Here is a 25,187-nt window from a genome sequence, read left to right as displayed (position 1 = left end):
AGTGACCGCGGCCCAGCGAGGTTGCCCCATCGTGTCTTGATCTGCTAGACTCACCGCCACAGGATTGTGAGGAACGACGCCTCGCCTCCGAAAGCCGGCTCGCTTTTGCTGTCTCTGTAAGGAACCAAAGGTTCACCTCCCCCGCGTAGCAGTAAGGAACCAATGCCTCACCTCCGGCACAGCAGTCCGGAACTGATGCCACACTGGCTCCAGCGACGCCTGAACTCCCCTACTCCGTGCCATGTCTTTGACTCTACTTCGTCTGTAAGGTACTGTCCCTGGGGTTCATGTGACTGTGACCAGCGCCGCACTCCCTTGCGAGTGACGTCGGCCTGTTGGGAACGACTCCATCACTATGCAGTGATAGCCCCAGTTGGAGCTATTGTGTTTCTAAGCACTTTCATTGAGATTTAACCTTTAAAAATGTGTATCTTTGCTTGTGTATGTTGGATTTTTGTCGTTTTGGTTTTGTTTTACTTAGATAAATATTGGCTACTTTTCTAAACTGGTGTGGTGTCCATGTGTAGTGTTTTCACTGTATTACTGTGTGTGGGTACAAATACTTGACACATTCCCTCTAAAATAAGCCTGACTGCTCGTGCCAAGCTACCAATGGGGTGATCAGGGACTATCTTAGGTGTGTGACTCCCTTACCCTGACTAGAGTGATGGTCCCCACTTGGACAGGGTATAAACTGACTGCCAACTAGAGACCCCATTTCTAACAGGGACCGATACACAAAGCCATGTAAAAGTGTTTAAAAGAGTACCGCAGGAGTACTACTTTAAGTACTCCAGAATGTCTTTTGAATAGGCCTAATGTTTAGAAGTATATTCAGTAGGTTGGTTTGCTGCTAGAATAGAAGTCATTCTAACTTAGGCTGGTGAAATAGTTCAGTGAGTTCATGCACTTGATACAGAAATCTATGCATAATTAATCGGATTACGATTACAGAAGAAACAATTTGGCATTTCATCTTTAAAGATAGCCAAAATGAGTAAAACTGGTTTGGTGAATAATGACTTTAGTATTGTTACCACAAGGGACCATGCCGCTGGGTTTACACACTCTGTAAAAAGGAAGAGTTATACCCAAGATTTTTTTTTTTTTTTTTTTTTAATCACAAATGGAAGGTTGCTCAGCGTTTATGTTGGCGAAAATGTGACACTGGACTTGAAATTTAACACAGGGGTACAATTATTCTGAAACAGGTGGAGGGTTTGCGGCAGAACGCAATTCTAAAGTATAGTGTGTTTTAACAAAATTGAAAATACAAGGGTATTATGAGAGTGGCATAGCCAGTGTGTCACGGGCCTTAGTGCAAGTAAGGAAATGCCCCCCTCCCCCCGCCCGCTGAACTACGAAATACAGAAATAATCAAGGTCCCGGTGGCACTGCACCTTCTGCACCAATTGAGGCTACGCCCAGTATTATGAGCAAATCGAATGAACATCTGCAATGGCAGCCAATGGAGTCAGGCAGAAAGACAATGGCGGTCCTGCTGTCGTCAACTGGTTTGCAGGCAAAACACGATATCCTTGGTGAAGAAATAGCATTCCAGCCCCCAGGAAGGATAGGGTTCCCCACTTACGTATTTTGAAAACGACAGGTCGGCCTGACACAATCATATCATATGCTCCCTTCAAGAAGGCCCCAGGGAAAACTCATCTGAGGTGACCGTGCAAGCCCTGGGCGTCGACGTCCACGGTTTCAGCGTTTAATGTCCCACTCATGCCCCCCCCTTCATTTCACCCCTCCCTTGAGAGCACGTGCAATTGTGATAATACCTTGGCGTGGTTTCTTGATTTCGCTCGGCAGTATCGGCTGGCGGGTGTTTTCGGTCTTGGCAGCTCTCGTGGTCTGTAGACAGACCCACTCATAACGCAAATGACTGCAGTGAATTTCCACTCGGTGAGGGAGAGGCTGCCAAATTCCATTAGGCGATAGATGTGTATATATTAGACCAGTTTCAGCATGCTGAGGCGTCGCAGCAAAGCGTGTTTAAAAAGTACTTCACACTGCATGCACCTGATGCTGACTTCACGGCATAATGTGGCACTCAGACGGCCGTTTCAGTCTGAACACAGAGTTAAGCCATCTGACTGGAAGGACTGAACTGAATGCAATGACTGAACCTGGGGCCAGATGTAGGTAGGCTTTTGCACCTCGCAAACGGCGAAAAACGCCGTTTGCGAGGTGCAAAAGCCCTCAAGCGATGCAGAAACACATTTTGCGAGTCGGAACCGACTCGCAAAATGTGTTTCCGACTCGCAAATAGGAAGGGGTGTTCCCTTCCTATTTGCGACTCGCACCGCGATTTAAGTTGATTTGTGACCGCGAAAGCGGTCGCAAATCAACTCGCAGTTACCATCCACTTGAAGTGGATGGTAACTCATTCGCAAAGGGGAAGGGGTCCCCACGGGACCCCTTCCCCTTTGTGAATGATCACAAAATTATTTTTTCAGAGCAGGCAGTGGTCCTCTGGACCACTGCCTACTCTGAAAAAAACCGAAACAAAAGGTTTCGGTATTTTTTTCTATTTGCAGCTCGTTTTCCTTTAAGGAAAACGGGCTGCAAAGAGAAAAAAAAAACTGTCTCCAGCAGGCCACCATCCCCGTGAGTGCCTAGACTCGCTATGGGGTCGCAAACTGCGACCCACCTCATAAATATTTATGAGGTGGGTCTTTGCGACCCCATAGCGAGTTGCAGAAGGTGTCTGAGACACCTTTCTGCATTCCAAATTGCGACTTGCAATTTGCGAGTCGCAGGGACTCGCAAATTGCAAATCGCAATTTGGAATCTTTCTACATCTGGCCCCTGGACTGGAGGAGGTCAGCACGCCGAGTTAGTTGTATGTGTTTTCATCACCATCGGCACGTTGATGCGCCAGCTCTCTTCCAGGGTAATGGTGTAATTAGAAGGCTTGCCACAAGGTGGCATACTCCATGTCTTAAATATGGAGAACAGACCCGTTCCAATTAAGGCCTCTGCTAAATTCCCTTCAGTGATAAAGAATCTAATTTGTCCACTGTTCCTGAAATTATAGATGTTACAATTAACCATTTGAATGACACTCCGTTAATTAATGATCTTGAAGGACGAAACGCACCCTAGGAAATACAGAGTATGATGCAGCTCAGATTCCGAGCGGTCTTTGTTGGTGCCAAATCGACGCTTTGCAATAATGTAAAGCACTTAGGCCCATATTTATACTTTTTTTGCGCAGCCTTTGCGTCATTTTTTGACGCAAAAGCGGCTCAATCTTACAAAATATAATTGTATTTTGTAAGTTTGCACCGCTTTTGCGTCACAAAATGGCACAAATGCGGCGCAAAAATAGTATAAATATGGGCCTTATTGACAGGGGCTAAGGCGGAGGAGCTTTGCCCCACTGGATTGTGGGGAAAGGAAAAATAAAAGGATAATAAAGTTCCGTTATTATAATTTTATTTTTCCTGGGAGAAGGGGCGGGGTTAGGCTGGAGAGAGGGGGCCGGAGGAGGGCCATGTGCACACAAAGTGTGCATGTCTGTCTGGCTGGCGTGTTGGGCCGGCCAAAAAGACATACACACTTTGCATGTTCTCTACCCGGCTGTATAGCAGAGTCGAGTAGAGAATATGCCCAGGTTCCCATTTCTTGTCTGAGCGAAGAAGCACGGCGCTCAGACCAATCACGATGCTGCTGTTGCTGGTGACAGCAGCGTCGTGATTGGCTAGGAGCCTGGGAACAGGAAGAGGACGAGGACGAAGGGGAGACAAACGCGTCTCCCCCACAAGTAAGTTTAAAAAAAAATGTTTCCACCCCGTTTCCCCCCCCCAGCCGCCACTCCCACCCCATCCCCCCCACCCTGCCACCCCCATTAAGTGGCAGCCGCCACTGCGAATTGCGCATTCATTTTTTCAAAGGCGGTAAAAATATCTTATGGTATCAATTATGTTAGCATGGATTTCTTTTAACATCAAAGCCGCATTATTTTTCAAATTGTCTGCAATGCTCGAAAACCCACAAGTAGCGAGTATTAATTAGCATGTTTTTCTAAACTACATAATTATTTTTGGGAATACAGTACTTCTTTGGGACTTTCCGTTTTTTCTGTTTATTTTTTCTTATTAAAAGTCTTGGAAAATTTTGGCTAGCAAACGTGACTGCAGAGCGAAGCACATTCCAACCGTCTTACTTTTGCGAGACTTTCAAATGAAGAAACAAACATACAAATAAATGTTGCCATGCCTCCAAAAAAAATCTGGGATGTTATTTATCCATCCATCTGTCCATCTATCCATCAATCCATCCATCCATCCACATCCTTGCATTGACCTTCCTTGTACCTCTTGCCCTTGATATACTCTCCCATGTGTCCAGCCACACTCATATGCCAATGGATCAATCCTTTTGCCAAAACAATCATGTATTTATCTACCCAGCCACATGTGCATGTTTTCGTGTTTCATGCCTTTGACTTCATTGATACCTGCCTGCTCATATGTACCTTTATGTCAACCGATCTGTTTTCATTGTTTTTTGTATGTATTGTAGCTGTAACAGCGGGTCTGTGGGTATTAGTGTCTGTATGGGTCTTAGAGATTGAAAATCAATGCCTCTATTTGTGTTGGTCTGTCTGCATGGTTGCATTGATGTATGTTGGTCTGTGAACATAGTTGGCTGTATGTGTATTGGTCAGCGTGAATTGGCTCCTGCATGTCTGATGATCTATGCACATATGGATGTCTGTAGAGGTGCTGCTCTTTTCCATGTGTGAATGTGTGGGTGCCATTTGTGTGCATATATGCCTTTAAGTTGTGCTTCTTCATAACTGCGTTGATTGTAACATTTGTATTACACTTCATATGACTCAGTGGCCTAAAACTCTGCCACATATATTTGTGAAAGGATCTATTAAGCCCATTATTTATCTGGGTGAAAGGGTATGAGTAAGAAATTGAGTTGTAAGTTCCCTGGCTTATGTTTCGGCGAAACTCCTTTGAGAAGCTAGGGCTCAGGTATATGTTTGACGAACCCCATTTGCTAACTACAAATTCTAGGACTGTTTTGAAGTCAACTTATTCTGAGCACGTTTCAGAGTTGAGATTTTATAGTTCCCTGAAACTGAAATCCTTCGATCCCTACACTCAGATTGTGACTGCTCCATGCCTTGAACCCTATTTGACCTGGTTTTCAAGTTTTAGAACAATTTCTCTTTTAACACTTTTTAGATGTAATCCTATTCATTTTAAGGTAGCCTTTCCCGAACCATGTTCTTGGAAAAAGGATTTACCACTCTGCCCCTGTGATTCCAAGTCAAATCAGAGTACCTTGCATTTTCTTCTTTTCTGCCCTCTATATGCTGCTCCTAGAAGGGCTTTTATCCTACCCATTTTATGTCACCTTAGACCTATCCACTTCAAGGAAGCTCTATTATATTTTCAGAGACTGTCAGATATCCAAATCTGTCATCTTGTACTAGATTTTGTTACAGCTTCTTTAAGTCTTAGGAAAAGGTCTACTCTATTTTAAATTCGTATATCTAAGTGAAAGTCTACTAATCTGAGATAATATCTGTATTTTTTGTGCTTCTGCTATTTCTTAATCATGTTTAGTATACTTATCTGCTATATGCCAAGGGGTTTTAGATCGGATGCTTATATGGTGTTCTTAGAAATGGTTTTATATAGTTTTTAATTGTGTTTTATATTATTTATAGAGCGGTAATATGTGTTCAGGTTTGCACTTTTATGGCAAATGCCGAATAAAGTTATTCGACCGACCGTCCGAGTTATAAGTGGAGGGCAGTAAGTACCCACCTCAAGTACTAATCAGTCTTTGTCAGTGTAAACCACTAAAGTCACTAAATAAACCTGGGCTGAGCACCCTGGTAGCTAAGGCACAGAACAGACAGGATTAATTTGAAGACAACATAAAAAAACATGTTTGTACTAAAACACTAATAAAATCGAAATGAAAAACAATATAACCCCCCAAATGTATTAAAAAGAGAGAATTACATGTAATAAACTGAATGACACCAAAATGACAAAAATCCAACAGGGAAAACTGAAAATATTAATTTCTAAAAGTTTTAAGTAGAGATAGCTCAAAGAAGCACAAAATGCCAATGATAGTCAATGCTCACAGTAAAACAAGACCTAGACTCAATTTGATGCTGACTATGATGGGGTGTGCATTGGAAACACCAACCAGGCTTATCCAGGTCAAATATTTTACCTTCTGACTTTGGTCACCACAAGACTACACTTCTAGAGCCAACCAGGACTTAGTCATCACAAGATTACACTTCTAAAGTCAACCAGGACCACGGGAGGCTCTTAGAGACTCACAGGTGGCAGTCAGAGGTCAACAGGAGAGGCTAGTCCAGGTTCAGTTTCCACTGGTCAGCTGGCTGCTTCTGGAAAATGACTCTTGTAGCTTGTTGTGTCCTTGTAGCTTTACCAAGATGTTAGCCTTATGACCCTTGGCGTCCACTTCTTTGTCCTGGGTACAAGAGGGAGTGCAGGTCCAGTTTTCTAGGATCTTCTTGGTTTCAGACAGCAGGTTCAGTCCTCTTCTGATCTTCCACAAGTACATGTGTATTCTACAGTGGGTGCCTAGAAATGCCACATTTATGCTTGGCACACATTTGTAGGTGGGAATGACACCTGGTGAAGCCCAACCCACTGGGGTAAGCTTCCTGAGGCTAACCGTACCCACTTTGGCCATTTTCAATATGATCAAAGTATTTGGCTGCTCTAAACTTGGGCTCTAAGGGATGTGTGTGTGCATGTGTGCATGCTTGTATGTGTGGGTGTTGCATGGTAATTCAAGTGTCCTCCCACATCTAACACAAAGATCATGTTTTAGGAGTCCCTGTCTACCAAACAAACTCAGGGACAGTAGTCTGACATAACAAAGCTGAGCTTTCAAGCAATCAGACAGTGAATACACACAAATTGTTTTGGCAATCTGTTTTGTTCCTTTGAAGTGCACCACAAATGTCATATGAAAACCCCAGCAGACCTGTCAGGCAGGTTTGACACTCCAGCAGGATCTGACACTGTCATGTCAACAAGATGCCCACTGTGATGGAGGCCGGTCGAGGACAAAAGAAGGGTGCGATCCTGGGTATTCGCCACCTCTGCTTGTGACTGGATGGGTCTCTTTGAAGTTTATCAAGTCCTCGAGGCAAGCCACAGGCCATCCTATTAGGGCAAAACAAAACACCTGCCCACATCCAATGACTTTTATCAGTTTCCTCTGAGGAGGTTCATATGTTATTCACACCTATTCAAGTGCTAATGAGTGGCTGGCACAAGCCGGAGAGAAAAATGCAGATTTAGATTTCCAGGGACTTTAGGTAGCGCAAATGTAACTTTCTAAAAGTTACTTTTACACAGAAAAATATCTGACTTCACCAGTGAAATGGAGTTTCAATAACTTATAAAATAGTTGTGTAGTTATTTTTCTATGTAGCCCATTCCTGAGACACAGTATTCATATTTAATATTGCATCTCAGTGCTTTCCTATGGAACCGCCAACCCTGCAACAGTGAAAATAGATTTGAGGGGCTATTCAGTGTAAGCACATGTGGAGCATTACACGTTTATGTGTCCTACATTTAAATACCATGCACTCGGCCTTTATGGGTACACTTCGTAGCATATACTAGTGACTAATAGGTAAGTTAAATGTGACGATTCAGGTGTACACCAATTTCATCATGTTTAAACATGGAGCATAAGCACCTTACCACTAGTTAGTAGTGCTGTAGTGAACAGTATGTTTATAGCATGACCTATGTGGGAAGTTTTAGATGGTGTGCTTGGGTCCTGGGCGGGCCATGTTGAGCAGTGATTCTGAAAGGCATCCAGTGTCAGCTTGTGGGCGAAGGCGTTCAGTTTCTGCTTACAGGTGGAGTATATTTTGTGGGTTAATCTAATTTGGAGGGGAGGAAGGTCATGTTTCAGAACAGACAAGAATTTACAGCTCTTCGGAACTCAAAGTGGTAGAGAAGGGTTTGATGCATGTTGTTTGTGGTTTCCAGAGCTCTGGAAGGTTCAGAGTCAGGGACCAGTCTTGCTCTGAGGGTCTTCCTTGGATAGTGCACCTGGAGACTGTGACACATGAAGTTTAGTCGGACACTTTGGATAGCCGGCTAGGACATGCAGAGTGCCTTCAAAGATGTATTTGGAGGCGTAGAAGCTATTTGGTGGCTGTGCTTTGAAAGCACTGGTACCTCTGTAGGATGGAGCCAGGTATTTATAGGTATGATCCACTTGCATAGTCAAAGCCAAGAGAGGACTGCACTATGTGGGAGAAGCCACCTGAGTAGAGGGACTGAAGGACATGAATTGATAACATAAATTGAGAAAGTGGTTAATGTATGAGGAGTAGGTGGATACTGTGAGTGGAATGTATAAACATGTAAGCGAATTTAGTGGACAACCTAAGGGGATAAGGTAATCACAATAACAATCATGGGAACAAATTGTTTCAGGGAATCAAAATCATAAACAATCTATTTCATTTCTTTATCTGTCTTTATTTCTATTACTGGACAGCTTTATTTTCAATTGTTTTCAAGTCTGACTGCCCTTCCTTGTTAAAGACATGCACTTTCTGTTCTTAATTTAGATCTAAGATTCTATTGCCTTTCTTGATAATCTAGTTTGCAAACTTCCGAAGTGCAGGGCAGTATGAGAACAGTTTCCCCTAATGCAGTGCCTTTGAAGTGAAAATCTGAGACAAGCTTCGTACACAAAGGTTAAATACATGTGATCACAAACATGCTCTAAAACAGGCACTGGCAACACACTGCTTGGACCCAATCTCAATCATTTAATACACAATCAATGCCGCAGTTGCCTATCCATATTACTCCACCTACTAATGGTTTACTAAGAGACAGATTGGCTGATACAATCTGTTAATCATCATATTATTGGTGTCCATACATGCCCATCTCTACCATTTTTATGGACAGTAATTCTGAACTTGGTATTCTAAAAACTACATACATTCAAAGTCCATGTATGTTCTGGTTGTACAGTGCTGTTCAATTACAGTTTATATAATAAATTGATGGTTCAAAGCGTAATGGAGGTCATTCCTTGAACCTGGTTCTGTTGAACAATATCACCTCAAAAAACGTAATTTTCGACTTCCTCTATAATGTGATTATGCTGACGTGTTTTCTTTTTATTGCTGCTTGCTAGGAAAGGACCCCCTAGTGGTATCAATTTTATAAATCCAAATTAAAAAATAAAACCTCAAACCACTTTGGCCCATTACTTACAATATTAGCGTATTTTCTCCAGGAGGTGTACACACCATCTAAGCACTTCTGAACACACTTGGAACACCTTTCTTGAACTGGTATATTCTAAGGCCAAAATAGAAAGCCACCCCACAGAACAAAGCAGAGGCAAAAAAATATAAAGAAGAGAGCTTCCCAGCTTGAAGCCACATAGAGAACAAGCATCGTCAAAGGCAATAGGTCTCACCTATGAAGACTATTGGCTTTGGCAGTGATTTTGAGCCATGCTATACAGCAGAATGGCAGCTATACAGCATTGCTGAAAGCAATCTAAAAAAGTGCTGCATTGCGGAAGCACACGGATAACAGAGAGTGGGCAGGCAGGAAAAAGACAGACAACAGAGGGTGGGCAGGCTCGAATGGGGAGGCACATGGGCCTCGGAGCACGCATTTTTGCTTGTTTTTTACACATTTCTGCACCAATGAAAAGTGTGTTTTTCTTCACCTTCCCTTGTAACCCTACATCTTTTTCGATCCACTCATCCAGATGTTTAAGTATCTTACAATATCACAAACCGCTATAACAGACAATAGACCTTTCTCAGACTGTCGAGTTCTGAGAATGTATAAATTATTTAGCCTGAAATATATAATATATAAAATAATTCTGCCAGCCATGCAGTGTTTGCTTTCCTTATTGAGTATGCTGTTGTAAGTGGTAGACACATTCTTAGAGAACATACGGTCTAAAGAGAAGACACAGACCTAATACACATAAATGTCTTCTTCCAAAAGTCTAGAGTGTTGCCTGATGTCCATTGCTATTTACCTTTTACCTAATAAACATACTGTATTATGTGATATGCACTCATGGATGTCAATTCATCAAAATGCCAGGGGTTGCTAAAGTGACATCACACGCCATTTCATCTTTACTTTCACTCACACACACATGCTTACACATACACACACATTCACTCATACTCACACTCTCTTTTACACAAGCACTCTCACCCGCAAGCGTGCACACAACATGCATTTAAAAGTGTTTTTGCTTACCTCAGCTACAAGGAGGGTCATATTGCAGCTAACTGGACTCCATTTTGTTTATTACACTGATAGTGAATAATACATTATTCACTATTAGTGTAATAAAAAACTGATTGAAAACAAGGAAGTGGAGCGCCAAGCAACGTCCATAAGGACGAGCCGCCCTGTGTCACTGGCACTGATTTTGCCACCTTTGAGGCCAGGGGTCACAGAGGCAGTGCCAAGTGTCTCAAGGGGCAAGCTGGGGGGGTCGCAGCTGCGACCCCTGGCAAGCCCTAAATGACGTCCATGCGTGCACTGAAACATTGAAACTCTTTGTTACTATTTTGTGACTCTAGACTTGTGCACAAGTTCTCCAACAACAAATGGTCTCTTTTCATGTTGTAATGTGTACCCTGGTTCTGGCACCTATGTGCTAAGGCCCTACCGTTCACAGTGTCACTGGCCCTCATTCTAAGTCTGGCGGGCGGCGGAGGCCGCCCGCCAGACTTCCCCCCTCCAAAATACCGCTCCGCGGTCCAGAGACCGCGGAGGGTATTCCAAGTTTTCCCCTGGGCTGGGGGGCGGCCGCCAAAAGGCCGCCCGCCAGCCCAGGGGAAAACAACCTTCCCACGATGAAGCCGGCTCGTAATCGAGCCGGCGGAGTGGGAAGGTGCGACGGGTGCTACTGCACCCGTCGCGTATTTCACTGTCTGCTATGCAGACAGTGAAATACTAGCGGGGCCCTCTTACGGGGGCCCCTGCAGTGCCCATGCCATTGGCATGGGCACTGCAGGGGCCCCCAGGGGCCCCGCGACACCCCCTACCGCCATCCTGTTCCTGGCGGGTGAACCGCCAGGAACAGGATGGCGGTAGGGGGTGTCAGAATCCCCAAGGCGGCGCAGCATGCTGCGCCGCCTTGGAGGATTCATTTGGGCAGCGGGAAACTGGCGGGAGACCGCCAGTTGTCCCGGTCCGACCGCGGCGTTACCGCCGCGGTCGGAATGCCCAAGGGAGCACCGCCGGCCTGTCGGCGGTGCTCCCGCCCCCGTTGACCCTGGCGGTTCTGTACCGCCAGGGTCATAATGAGGCCCACTGTGTCCCTCCAGTTGTAGTCATGGAGCAGAGTGTAGGTTCTAGGTCAGATTTTGTAGTGAGGTAAAGCATCCTTGCTTTTGCTTTTTAAGTAATGCACTCCTTTGTGTACACTCCCCAGCCTGCTGTGATGTGCAGATGCGTGCGCACGCGGAGGAGAGGCTGCTCAAGAAACTCTTCTTTGGATACAACAAGTGGTCCCGGCCCGTCGCCAACACCACTGACGTGGTCCTGGTCCGCTTCGGGCTCTCCATCGCTCAACTCATTGATGTGGTGAGTAACACTTCTCCTAAAGTCAGATGGGACTGTAAACACCTCATGTTAAATTTATAGCTGAGTCTGTGCTTTTGATGCATGATTTAGCATGTATGTGTGTGTGTGTATGTGCATGCGCACACGTGTGTGCTCTTTGTGGAACGTAGCAGGTCACAGTATCATTTAAACCTTTGGACATGAGAGTTGCTTAAGTAAATGAGAAGTTTGTGTGAAGTTGAACTACCTAATGGAACGTCAAGAGTAAACAAATCACATCTCGTAGACCTTCAGTCACGATTGTGTAAAGTGCAAATCACAACAGCAAACTTTTGGATTGTTTATTCAAATCAAATCATTAACATTTATAAAGCGCGCTACTCACCCGTGCGGGTCTCAAGGCGCTACTCTTTATTGTCTTCCTGAAAGATTAGGTATACATATATATATATATATATTTATGGGTAGGCATCAGCCCTCGTGTTACAAAGAGTGCACAAGAGATTGAAAATAAAAGTTAGCAACCAATGGGCATATTTAAGAGCCGCTAGCACCATTCCAACGCCACATTAGCATCTTTTTTTTATGCTAATGTGCTGTTAGAAGGCAAAAAATGCCACGCCATATTTACAAAATGGCACAATGCATGCATTACGCCACTTTATATGCAAAGGGGGCGTTCCCCCATTAGGGGGGGCAAATAAATGGTGCAAGGAAATCTCTTAGATTTCCTTGTGCCATTTTTTCTGGCACTTTTAACGCCTGATCAGAGCAGGCGTTAAAAGGAGTCTTCCGTTGTTTACAGTGGGCCTCTGGGTGCTTTGCAGAATTAGCATCAACATTTTTTACACTAATCCTGCAAAGCGCCGGATTAGCGTCTAAAATTTTGACTCTAGTCCCCTAACTACCGCCATGGGGCGCCGTATGTTAAATAAGGTGCACACACGGTGAAATTTGGGGGGGGCGCTAAGGGGCACAATAAAAGTGGCGCTGCACACAGCACAGCTTCACTTTTCTTAAATATGCCCTTATGTTTGCCTAAAACTCAATAACATCCATAAACCACAAAAAGTCAGTTCACCACAAGAGGGCTATTGATTTTCTGTTATGATGAGATACATTTGCCCCCCAGAAGGTATGTACGGACATTAGGAATTGAGACACATGGGGGGTTATTCTAACTTTGGAGGAGGTGTTAATCCGTCCCAAATGTGACGGATATACCACCAGCCGTATTACGAGTTCCATAGGATATAATGGACTCGTAATACGGCTGGTGGTAAATCCGTCACTTTTCCGTCACTTTTGGGACGGATTAACACCTCCTCCAAAGTTAGAATAACCCCCATGGTTTGGAAAATGAACTATCAGTCCCAACATGAACAGGCGGCATACATGCATGGAGACTCGAATACCGATGCAGAAATCTATAGGAATAAATTGGCAGACATGATGTATTGGGGCGTGCGACACACTCATATCTATGGGAATCAACTTGGAAGCACTGAGGAATGAGTTATCTCATTGATCATTTGTAAACTCCACCGTGCTTTTAACACCCGGAGTGGAGGAATACTGGGCACGAGGGACTTCAGTGCAGAGACTCGAGGAAGTTCAAGGACTCATTAGCCCTGCCAGATGTTCTTAGCAGATACACATTCAGAATGCAGTTTACACGGGAGCAGCCTCCTGTAAGGCAGACACTGTCCGTGCAATGACTTGACACATCAGCTTTGGACAGCAGCCAAACCGATCAAGGCAGCAGCCTGTGAATAGATGTTTACTTAGCCCAACTGACATATTAAATAGCTTAAGTCAAAGACGGCAGGAATAGACAAGGCCGACAGTCAGTGGACAAGAGCAGTTGATTTGACAGAAGAGCCAATGGTATGATAAGGGCTTACAGAACATAGTACATTATAGAAACCATCTTTATACAAATATGTATGTACATCGACAAAAACTGAAGTTGAAAGGGAATTAAGATCGGGTAATTCCTTATCAGTGACATCACCTTTAAAACTTAAATGTCAACAAAATCTCAAGTTGAGATGTTTCTTTCACCCTGCTGCTAAGTCAACCTTAGCTCCCACCCGCAGCATACAATGCACGACACAACTAGGAGTATAACACGGGGCCCCGCAGCGCCCACAGTGCAGGGTCCGCGCCAGCCTTCCCCATCCAGGAAAGTGCCTCTTGAACCAATCTGCAATGTGAGGCATAGAAAACAATTAAAAGCTACCTGGAGGCGCCGTGTTTTCTACAGAGATGAAAGTACAAACTTCTAAAGTTACTCGATTGTAGAGAGGCCTTTGCCAATAAAGAGGCGCCTCGTCAATTCTCCTGGGCTATGGTGCGAGCACCAAGAGAGACATGAAGTATAAGTGAGAAAGCGGGAGATAAGGGGCAGGGTAGTGAGTACAAAGACCCAAGGGAAGGGAACAAGGATAGGAAGAGGGAATTATATAAACATGCGAACGAGAGGGCGAAATAGGAAGGAAACATGAAAACCAGGAAAGGGGAAAAGAGAGAGAAGTGGAAGAGAGAAATAAAATGGACAGAGGACAAAAGAGGGAGACAGGGAAAAAGAGAAAGATACAAGTGACAGAAAACAGACATAAAAAAGACAACCGGAGGAAATAGTCAGGCAAGGAGATGAGAAAGATGAGAGCTGGAGCCAAGATACAAGGGCACAGAGGCCCATTATTTCCAACCCCCGCACGAACCCCCTTTTGCACAGTGATCAGAATTATAAATTGAGCTGAGTTCACCATACTCAGTAGTTACCCCTACAATTTTTCTCAGGTACATATTTGCAGGTCTAACCTGGTCATATATACCAGGGAAATGCCTGGTATCGAGTGGGACATGGAGATTATGTTGCAGAAAGCACCAAATTAAGGCCATATTTATACTTTTTATAGCGCCTCATTTGCGCCGCTTTTTAACACAAAAACAGCGCAAACTTACAAAATACAATTGTATTTTGTAAGTTTGCGCCGCTTTTGCATCAAAAAATGACGCAAATGCGGCGCTAACAAAGTATAAATATGGGCCCAAGCATGTTATGCCCCATTTTGGACAGATAAACGCTGACAATTATTGTACCTGTTTTAATATCAAACCTGGTGTATCAGATTTTAACTGTTGTTATAATTATCTTCTACCACTCTGTGGAAATCGAAATCAGGGCCTTCGTCTTCTAAAGTATTCCCAAGATGGTGACATGTTCAGCAGTCACAATAAAAGACACTGAGGCAGAGTGGATGAGTATCAACTCTTACACTGATGTCTTGGTGCTAGTGGGCTTCCTTTTGTTACTGCTGATTTCATCAGGGCTCACTGATGAGGAGGCTGCAAGAAGGAAGCAGGAGATGGGAGCTGCTATGTAAACAAACACTTAATGGACATCACTTTCCCATAAGTAGATGGAGAGTGGATCTGGGATCTCCAGGTGGGCTGGTGGTGCAGGCCTCATGCCCATTAGTTTTTAGGACAGAATGGGGCGCCATCACCAATGTTATCCATGGCCACAGACGATATCGGGACTGAGACCCTGAGGACTCAGGTGGAAAGAAAATGTTCTCAAGAATGGACATCTAGGATGAAATATGGGATGTTTCCTAAGGGATCATCCCATGTTGTCATTCAACATCCTGCTGTACATTCTGGCTTTTGAAATCCTATGGTATAATGTACGCTGGAGGCAAGGGGTGGCCAAGAAGTTGATTGATCCGCTATCCTAAAAATGCTATAGTTCAAGACACCTTTTCTCCATTTCTCTGAGCAGTGGCCAGTGTCCCCTTCCATGCCATGGCAACACCTTGCATTAGTTCAAAGAGTATCCGTAACTTGCTTGCGAGGTGTGATGACACACCAAGATGAAGCCCCTAACTTGTTGATTTTACTCATGGTTGTTATGTTTCTAACTAGTCTTTTTGTTGTCAAAGGTTTGTACTCTCTTAGAATTCACAGGAAGGAAGGAGAAATTAGGATGGGATATAATCAGCCATAATGCTGTAATATTCATGGAGTCTACAGTGCAGTTGGTTGTCGGATGATGTATGGTCCCATTTTCCCTCAGGAATTTGTTTTAGCAGACCATGGGGCACATTTACAAGAAAGTAGTGCATCGTTTCTAATGTGTCACCTTTCTTGTGTCACCCCTGCCTCACCTAATACCACCATGGCTGGCTGTATTTAGAATACAGGGCACCATGGTGGTCGTTAAGACAATAGTGTCAATATTTGTGATGCTATTGTGGTGTTTTCCTGCACTAGCGTAAAAAACGTTGATGCTAGTGCAACAAAGCACAGGGAGGCCCATTGATTAAAACGGGTGCGTCATTTTAACACCTGCTCTGAGCAGCCATTAAAAATGACAGAAAAAATGGAGAGGTGAAATGTTGTAAATTCCACAATGCCATTTTTTCAAGACCCTGCGTCGGAACACCCCCCCCTTCCATATATTATGTCTGACAGAGACTTAATGTGGCGCAAGGGTTTACAAAGTGGCGTAATGCAAGCATTGCAACTTCTTGTAAATACAGCGCAGGAAAAGGGCCTCCTTAACGCCACCTTAGTGAAAACAAAATTACGCTAGGGCGGCCTCGAGGTGGCACTTGCGGATTGTAAATATGCTCCTGAGATTATTGTCCTTGGCTTATACAATTCTTACAAAGCACACTATTTTGCCTTTTGCTTATGTACATCAGCCGTATGCCACTGAGGCAATTTATTCCAAGGAACTTCAGCTACTCTACAAACTAACAATGCTGTAAAGTGGGGCTTAATATGGAAAAAAGTAAGTGCATGGACCCAACATTTTTTAAAAAGCTTACAGCCACTTCCCCTCGATACCTGGATTGAAGAGTAACAAGGCTGAGTTTTCTGGATACCTTCTATACCTTCTTTTTCCAATTCCCTACATGTCAAGCCTTTTATGTACTGAATTTCATCCTTGCTTTTTCGCTGTGTCCTTCTTTGTCCATCTTTCTCTTCTTTTCTTCTTCATTTTCTGCCTTCCCCTATCTATTCTGCATTAACATCTGACAGAAACTAGGTTCTGATGACCAAAAGAAGTGTCAATGCCCAACAACTGCAACTCGTCTCACAAATTAAGTAACACTGGAAATGGTGAGCCACTGTCAGCTTACGTCTGACTTCATCAGCTGAGGTTGTCTTGCCAACTTTGGCAACAGTATGGTTGGTGTAATCATCAGTCACCACAAGGGATCTATTATATCAGGATTGGACCTCACTTAATGAGAGGTTGGAAAATTCTCTGCAATGAGTGGAAGAGGCCACTTTCTAGGTATTAATGCTTGGTTTCCAAGGCAGATGTTTATAGGGTTTTGCTTTAGTGTAGGCCTGGTTAGAGTTCACAGAGTTCTGCTAGTGAAACTCTGCGAAGTGCTGAAAAAACTCTGCCGCACTATGCGGAGTTCCACGAACGCCAAGTTTGTGTAAGTCATGATGTTCGCACTAATTTTCAGCACCAGAAGTTTCTCCCGTGCTGTAAAATCTGCCCGAATTGCATCACACAGAGCTACAAAGGGCACTAACTTCTTTCTGCTGCTCGAGTAGATTTTCTACTCGAGCTGCATATTTATCAATGCGAGCAGCAGCTTTCTCAACTGAGTGGTTGTGGTCTGCCGTGATTGCTCGCGTTCAGAAATCTCACTCGCCGACTTAGCGATTTCTCTCACTCGTGTTCGTCAACTTAACGTTGGCGAGCGAGAGAAAAAACTCCGCTCCACATCACTTTGCAGAGTTTTTCGGAACTCCGCACTCATGGAGTCGAGAAAAATGAACGAACTCTGCCAACAGAGCGGAATTCTTCGCCCACCCCTACTTTATTGTCAATGTAAGGACAGTTTTTACTCCAGTCAAAACTACTCAAGCTGAAAAAGTATCTGCAACTTTACCTTTTGCAAAACTTTTCTGTGCATAATGCCTAATGGTAACAGAATGTTTCTTTGCAGGTTTTTTTTTCAGAGAGTTTTTTCTTGCACAATGGTGTGGAGCAGAAAAAGTACATTAACTGTTTGATAACAAGTATATCTTCTACAGAATAATCTCTTAGTCGCAAATAAGGATATGTGCAATACATTTGTCATAAAAGTAATGCTTTTCACACCTAAGACTTAAGTGAAAAACTTTGAAAGCTTGACAAATGTGCTATATTTTGCACAGATGTTTTTGAAAGTTGCAAAAGAAGTCTTCTGGCCAGCCTAGATTTGGGTACAGGGTTTGTAGATCAATTGAAACAAGTATTCTTGTTCATGACAAATCCACTTCTCATCCTAGAAGGTGGTTTCTAAGATGTTGCTTGGAACAATCAAAATAGATGAGATATAGAGCTTTTGAAGCTTTGTCACTAAGCGCTGTACCTTTTTTTCTTTGTTATGAAAGTCATGGGCAGTGTGGTTTTTGTGCGCAGCATTAGTGGTTAAAGAGCAGCTGTTTGTCGTAGATGCTGTATTTATGTATTCTTAATTCTTAGTTATATACCAGGGTGGGACCAAGGTGGGAGGTTTGTCAAGGCATGGGAAATGGTCATCTGACAAAACATTCATAGAAGTGCCAATGTATATGAGAGCTGTAACAGTCAATTCATTTAATTTGATTTTATGCTTCAGATGTGACTGTGCCTGGCACGTGGTTGTTTTCTGTGTGCCCATCCTCTGAGTAAGTCCTGACACTACACATAGCCACCGACAGGTACAACAAAACAAAAAGAGAAGAAAGGAATTAAACTAAATCCACATAAGAACTAAAGTTAAATAAATAAAATTATTTAATTGTAAAAAAAAATCTATCAATCTATCTATCTATCTATAAATACATATACATATATATTAAATGGTAAATATAATAAAAAAATAAACAATCATTGTTATAAATTAAAATGTACACTTATTTTCACATTACAATTTTTTAAAGCTTTAAAATTTTTGTTATATAAATTAAAACATTGATTACATTTGTCAGAAAGGATCAGGAAGCTGACAATTTCATTTCATAAAGTCGACTGGTTGGGATGATGATAAGTTAATTGAAACAACAGCGCTAGACATTTTTGCAGATGGATTAGGCTGAATTAATGATACATTTAGATGATAATAGGATTATCTCACACTATTATTTGGTTTAGTTGAGCGTATTAATATGTTTGGATCATAATCACGTTAGGTTAGACAGAAGATCAAGTTGAAGGTCAGTCGGTTGATGTGACAGAGTTAATAAGTTAAGTTAATGGAAAGAGCAGGTCAACCACTTTTTTCAATATTATATCACTAAATGAAGAGTTTGAGGAGTCCTGTTGTCTGTTTCAATGATCTCCATAATATGTCAATCATACCCGCTGTACCATATAAAACATCTATTAGCTCCCGGGTGCACTTTGTCCGAGCTGGAATGGGTGCCCCCTGATGGTTTATGTATTCTATGTGAATATTTTATGAAGGTGCAGGCTTTGTGCAGTACTGATCTTTGCATCAAAAGGACGTGCTGTGATAGAGATCTCCACATTAGATGCACTTCAGGGATCAATAAATATGATTTGATTTACTTGATGGGGCATGGCTTTCAAGAAACTGACTCTGCATTTCCACCTTCTCAAGCTTTTGGTTCTCTGACCTGCCTTATAGTTTCCATTGCTGGCTCCTCCACCCCTAATCACTGTCCACCTCCTAACACTGTTTTGCAAATATGTTGTCAAAGATTGGGACATCAAACACCGGTTCCTTCCACAAATCTGAACAAGGCTAAATAAATTATGAAGGGGCAAAGGCAGGTGTTAATGTAAACTGTCTTGTCTTGATTAAAATAATTTTGGGGGAGTAGTAAGCGCTTATTTGTGTCACAAGTCTTTCTTTCACCACACATTTTCTTGGTTGTGTGATAAATCCATTAATGGAAATCTTTACCACCTGGCAAGTTGTTTGTTGGCACATATGCCGTGAGTTTGAGGTCTCTGAACCAACCCCTCGGGGAAGAAGTCCACTTCTGTAAACAAGGAGTACCCCAATATGCACAAGTGATTGACATCTCTGCCAAAGTGTGGACCTCAGGGATTGTGGTATTCATTTGGGAGAGTGCAAGGATGTGTGCAACTTGGTTTCCAGCAGGAAGTGTTGCACAGTTGTCAAATGTTGCCCTTGGCAGAGGTTGCAATGGTTTCTAGTTCATCTTTGCTCGAGCAAAGTATCTTTTTCCAGATTGGGAGATAATTTTCTATATAATACATTCAAGCCAAGCTGTAAAATGAGTTCAGAATTTTTCTCAACAGGGTTAGGTTTTGGGTACTGCGCAAGAGTGCTGTATACCTGCTGTTGCCTTGCTAACCAGGGTGACGGCATTTGGTACCATTCGGGATACTTGAGAGGATGGGGATAGCTGAGGCTTCCTAAATTGGATGAAACTGCTCTACGCACAACCACCTGCCGAATCCAGGACAGGATTGCTATCCTTGGAATACTGTGAAGATACAGTAGGAAACAAAGCTAGGGTGTCCACTTTCCCTTTCCCTTGAAACACTAGCATGTAAATTGCGTGAAAGAACACAGAAATGGGGTATATGGTTAACACATCAGTACATATCGCTCTGTGCTGATGGTGCTCTCTTGTTTTTGAAAGGCTAACTGAGGAGCTTGCCCGAGAAAATGACCATATTGGGGGATTATGCAATAGTCTCTGGATTTAAAGTTTCGGATAAATCACCTCTTTTCTCAATACACCCAGCACCTGAACATACTGAAGTGGGTGAAAATCATAATGTACTGAATTGGAAACCAATTAACTCTAAATACCAAAATATTCACATTTGTTGTAAAAACGACCAGCTACGAATGAGTATTTTTTACAAGGCCCTTATCTCAATTAAATTATTTAACTCTTTCTGGTGCAGGCTTCTTCTTTCCAGGCTAGGGCGGTGGCAATATTGAAAATGCACATCTTTCTGAGACTGCTACGCTATTTCATGGTAATGCCTATTATCTTTCTGGAGCATTTATTTAAAGCAATAAATAGGGTCTTCTTGGAAATAATCCCAGGCAAAGCACGAAAAAGACTTGCTATTGCTACTATGCGTCCCATAGATGAAGGAGGAATGGGTGCTCCAATTCTTGATGTCTACTGTCACGCCACCCAACTGATCTGGACAATTAGATGGATAAGCCACCATGTGGACCGGGAAGGCACACAGTGGGGGCATGCGTCAGGGGAAGCACAGTGCCATTTTATTAGGGAATGAGAGGTTGACTTAGTCACATCCCAGAACACTAGTGGCAACACGAAATTGTTGTTGCTGTTTTACACAGAGATCTGACACTGCTTTGATTCCACTGGGGTGTTGGACAAGGTTTAAGAAGTATCAAAGATGTTTGACAAGAAACCCAGGCAGGAGCCTTAACTTCTCACAGGTGGAGACATATAATCAGGGACAGTGGTTCATTCGGAATCAATGATAGATGCTCTTGGATCGTCAGTGAGTCGGTTCATGATGTACAATGTACCAATGAAGGCAGTAAGATGCAGTTAAGGGCAACAGCGGAACACATGCTCCAGATCTGAGGCACTAAGATACTGACTTATGGGCGATGCAGGTGAGAAGTGACACTCATCTCTGCCTGCTGCATTCTGGACAGATGTCTCTGATTCGAAAGTAAAATGGGATGCCAGGTTCTGGAAAGAGCTCATAGAAAAAGAATGGTTGATACACTGGGTTGTACTAAAAGAGTGGCAAGGAACTCAGGGGTATATTTATTAAAAGTGGCGCTGCAACTATTGCAGCGCCACTTTTCTTGCGCCCTTTAGCGCCCCACCGAACACCACCATGTGTGCTCCGTATTTAATATATGGCACACCATGGCGGTAGTTAAGGAACTAGCATCTGAACTTTTGACGCTAGTTTGGCGCTTTGTAGGATTAGAGTAAAAAATTGTGATGCTAATCCTGCAAAGCACCCAGAGGCCCATTGTTACCAATAGGAGCTTCCTTTTAACACCTGCTCAGGGTAGGCGTTAAAAGTGCAGTAAAAAATGACAGAAAGAAATCTATTAGATTTCTTTGCACCTTTTTTTCAGCCCCCCTAGCAGGGATACGCCCCCTTGCATACATTATGCCTGGCGCAGGCATAATGTAGCGCAAAGGGTTACAAAGTGGTGCAATGCATGCATTATGCCTCTTTGTAAATATGGTGTGGAGTTTTTGGCCATCTAACGCCATTTTAGTGTAAAAAAATTACGCTAATGTGTCGTTACAATGGCGCTAGACCCTTTTCAATCTGGGCCTCAGTGTTTACCCAAATCAGCTATTTACCTCACCTATCGCCCTCGAGAAGAGACCCTATATGTATTGTCCAAGGTGTCATGGTACTCAGGCTGACTTCTAACATATGATATAGGGGTACCTGGGTGCGCACAATAATCAGAAGATATTGGGAGGAAATACTCACCCTTGTCACAGAGGCAAGACATTGGAAATCACAGTGCAGTTATGTCTAATGGGCTAAGTCACCTTACACCAAACATGCATGTAGGTCTGTGAATCTTGCTCTTCTCATCGCCAAACAAATAGTAGGCATGGGTTGGAAAGTAAATAGATCCCAAAGCATAACTACATGTTTGCATGATGTTATTAAATGGGCGATGGCTGAACAGATTACACACTTTGCCTAGGGGAGACAGGGTAACATGCAAGTGATCCATGGGGCAATACACTGATGCCTCTCTCGGCTAAATCTTACGAGTTGCCATCATTAATGCATAATGGAAAACCATCAAAAATGGGTTAAAGTGTGCACAGGCCATCACTGCATACAAAGTAGAAGTGACTTCCGGTGATCACGTTAAGTTAGCATAGATGCCTGAAGAAATACTGAGACGTATTTGTTGTGGGCAGAATATGTGCATTAATGGAATAAGATGTGGAGGATATTGTGCTCTGTACCCTGACAACTATGCCATTATCGTCAAATATTGTATACGAGAGTGAACTGTAACAAAACAATCCAGGTGATTTGACCATGTGCGGATTGCACACAAGAACCCTCTGGTTAACAAGGGAATGCTGTTAACCTAATTCAAGTTGTATTGTATTTGATTTGCTCCCTTTTATTATTTTCTTTCTTTCTTTTTTCCTTTTCCTTTTGATTCAGTTGCTGTTCTATGGTTAATAGTTCGATGACATGTTCAATAGTTAATAGCACGATGACATTTTGAACTAATAATCTATATGTAATGCGAGCCTATGTAATGTAATCTTCTTACACTGTTTGCAAACAAATGGAAAGTCCATAAAAAAAACAATTGGGAAAAAATATGGTGCGCTTTTGCAGAATTACCCAAGGACAATAATACTGCCCAAGAAAATAATATTGAGGATCTAGTCCCATATTAAATGTTACTGTAACATGTTTTTGCACTTACTTTGAAATTACAAGTTGTGCAAAATTTGCAAGGGTTTTCAAAATGCAAATTTAATCTGGCAAAATTTGAACGTGATCAGAAAGAGGTAACATTTGTGGAAATCAAGTGCATGAATTTCTACTCAGCATGTTCTCCCTCATTACCACTTCCAAATCTGATCCCTGGGTTACTCTGCAAGGTGGGGTTATTAATTTGCCTTGGGACAATATTACCATAGGGTAAAACTAGCCAACTCAGAATAAGGGACATGGGGCATATTTACTAGAAGTTGCGAAGCATGGCCCCAGTGTCAAAATTGGCATTGCCGTGCTGTGTCACCTCTAAGATGCTGGGATGTGCTGTACTGAAAAGAATACGTCGCATCCCTGTGTTCCTCTCTGCGCCGGTGCTAAGTTAGCTGGGAAGTGCCAACACAGCCACCTTTACACAATGCTGGAAGGATGGCTGCCTTGCGGGGGAGATTGTTTTTGTCAAGGAAGGGGGCACCTTCCTGCACAAAACAACCTTTAATAGCGATTAGCTCCTTCTAAGTGTGCTGCAGGATGCAGCACACAAAGAGGAAAAAACTAGGCAAAATGAAAGCATTGTTCCTCTTTGCGCCATGCTAATGCCACCCCTGGGGTGGCATTAGATTTTGGCACTGCCGTAGGTTTAGGAAATCTCCTAAGTGTGGGGCAGCGTAAAAATGGAATGGGTGTTGCTGTGGAACTTCCACAACAACACCCAATGCACACCCCTTACAGACAAAGTGCCCAATGTTAAGGGGCCATAATTACAAGGTGGCGTTAAGTCACAAAAAGTGGCTTGACGCCGCCTTGTAAATACAGTGCAAAGCACAGCGCCACTGAAGGGTCACAAAAAGTGACGCTCTGGTGGCGCTAGGAGGTTGTAAATATGCCCCCAGGTATTTTAGGAAAAGTGTTTCTTAAACAGAGCACTTTGTCAGTGTTAAGTAAGCAATCATGATTTTCATAAGTTACAAAAAAACTTTGCAATATTATGGGGTATGACTACTTTCTTAACCTAGGTAAACACAAACATTCAGTGGCATGTTCCTCCAAATGAAAAAAAGACTTTATAGCATTGCCATTTGTTTTCTGTTTGGTAAAACACTTTTTTTTAAAGACTCCGGGCATTAGAATAATCTTCCATGTCCCCTCCCTCCCCCAGAGTAGCCAGCATAAACCCAAGAGCCATTTCCCTTTGTGTTGACCCCAAAGTGGGCAATCTTACCACCCATTTCGTTTATTCTCCAACCTCTGCAGTTACCAGCCTAAGAAGAAAGTGCTCACCAGTTCCTTAAAGTCCAGACACTCATTCACTGCATCCCGCCCGATGCTCCTCAAGTTAGATGCCCTTCTCAAGTTCACCAATCACTCCCCTAGTTTTTGTAGCCAAACAATACAGGTTACTGTATAGACCTGGAACTATAAAGCTGTCAAACAGTCTTTTTAAATACATATATAGTCTCTTACAAAATGTTAATCTTGACTTCCACAAGTGCTTCAAAATCTCTTCTGCTTCAGTCATTCTTGGTGAGATGGTTTACAACTAAGCCCAAACCACACCACTATGTCCTCCATTTTGTCGACTTTTTATTCATACTTTTCTCTAACAGCATAAGCGCCATCACACCCTTGGTCACTTCCGTCACTGAATTTTTGCTCTCCAACTTCCTACAAAAAAAAAACACACAGTGTGAGACGAGGAAACCAGGTGGGGTATGGTCTGAGGAGGGAGAGGGATATTAGGTCCATTACCTAAGAAGCCCTGAAAGTGCTTCGGAGGGGGTTCGGCTATCAAGTGAGGTATGCTAACTTTGGGCAGGTCTCTGCCTGTGAGCCACTTGAACTCCCCTAAAAACAAACTGAGGATTCAAATGCTGCCGCTGATGTCCTGGGTAGGTTGTAAAACTCACATTGTCTACCACCATGTGATATTGGCTCCTCACCAGGTGACCATGTGAAAGGAGCTGAAATCGTGTGACACATGGTGGCTCCGTGTGAGTTTGCATGTCTGTATTTTGTCTCTCGGTCTCCTCAGCAACACCAGTAGGAGTACCAGTAGGAGAAATCTTAAGGAATATAATTCCAGATTTATTTTTATGAGGTCTTCATGCTATGGAAGGTTG

General features: G+C 43.0%; 1 protein-coding gene across 1 annotated transcript in view; it reads left to right on the top strand.

Moving 5' to 3' along the window:
- CHRNA4 (cholinergic receptor nicotinic alpha 4 subunit) overlaps nucleotides 1-25,187 on the top strand; it is a 195,418-nt gene that overhangs the window by 26,684 nt on the left and 143,547 nt on the right. The window contains exon 2 of the mRNA XM_069243201.1: nucleotides 11,494-11,645. Within this exon, the coding sequence (XP_069099302.1) occupies nucleotides 11,494-11,645 (152 nt within the window). The remainder of the gene's footprint in view (nucleotides 1-11,493; nucleotides 11,646-25,187) is intronic.

Source organism: Pleurodeles waltl, chromosome 7 (genome assembly GCF_031143425.1).
Source record: "Pleurodeles waltl isolate 20211129_DDA chromosome 7, aPleWal1.hap1.20221129, whole genome shotgun sequence".
Taxonomy (NCBI): domain Eukaryota; kingdom Metazoa; phylum Chordata; class Amphibia; order Caudata; family Salamandridae; genus Pleurodeles; species Pleurodeles waltl.
Note: the sequence above shows the minus strand (reverse complement) of the source record. Positions and strands in the feature narration are given on the sequence as shown.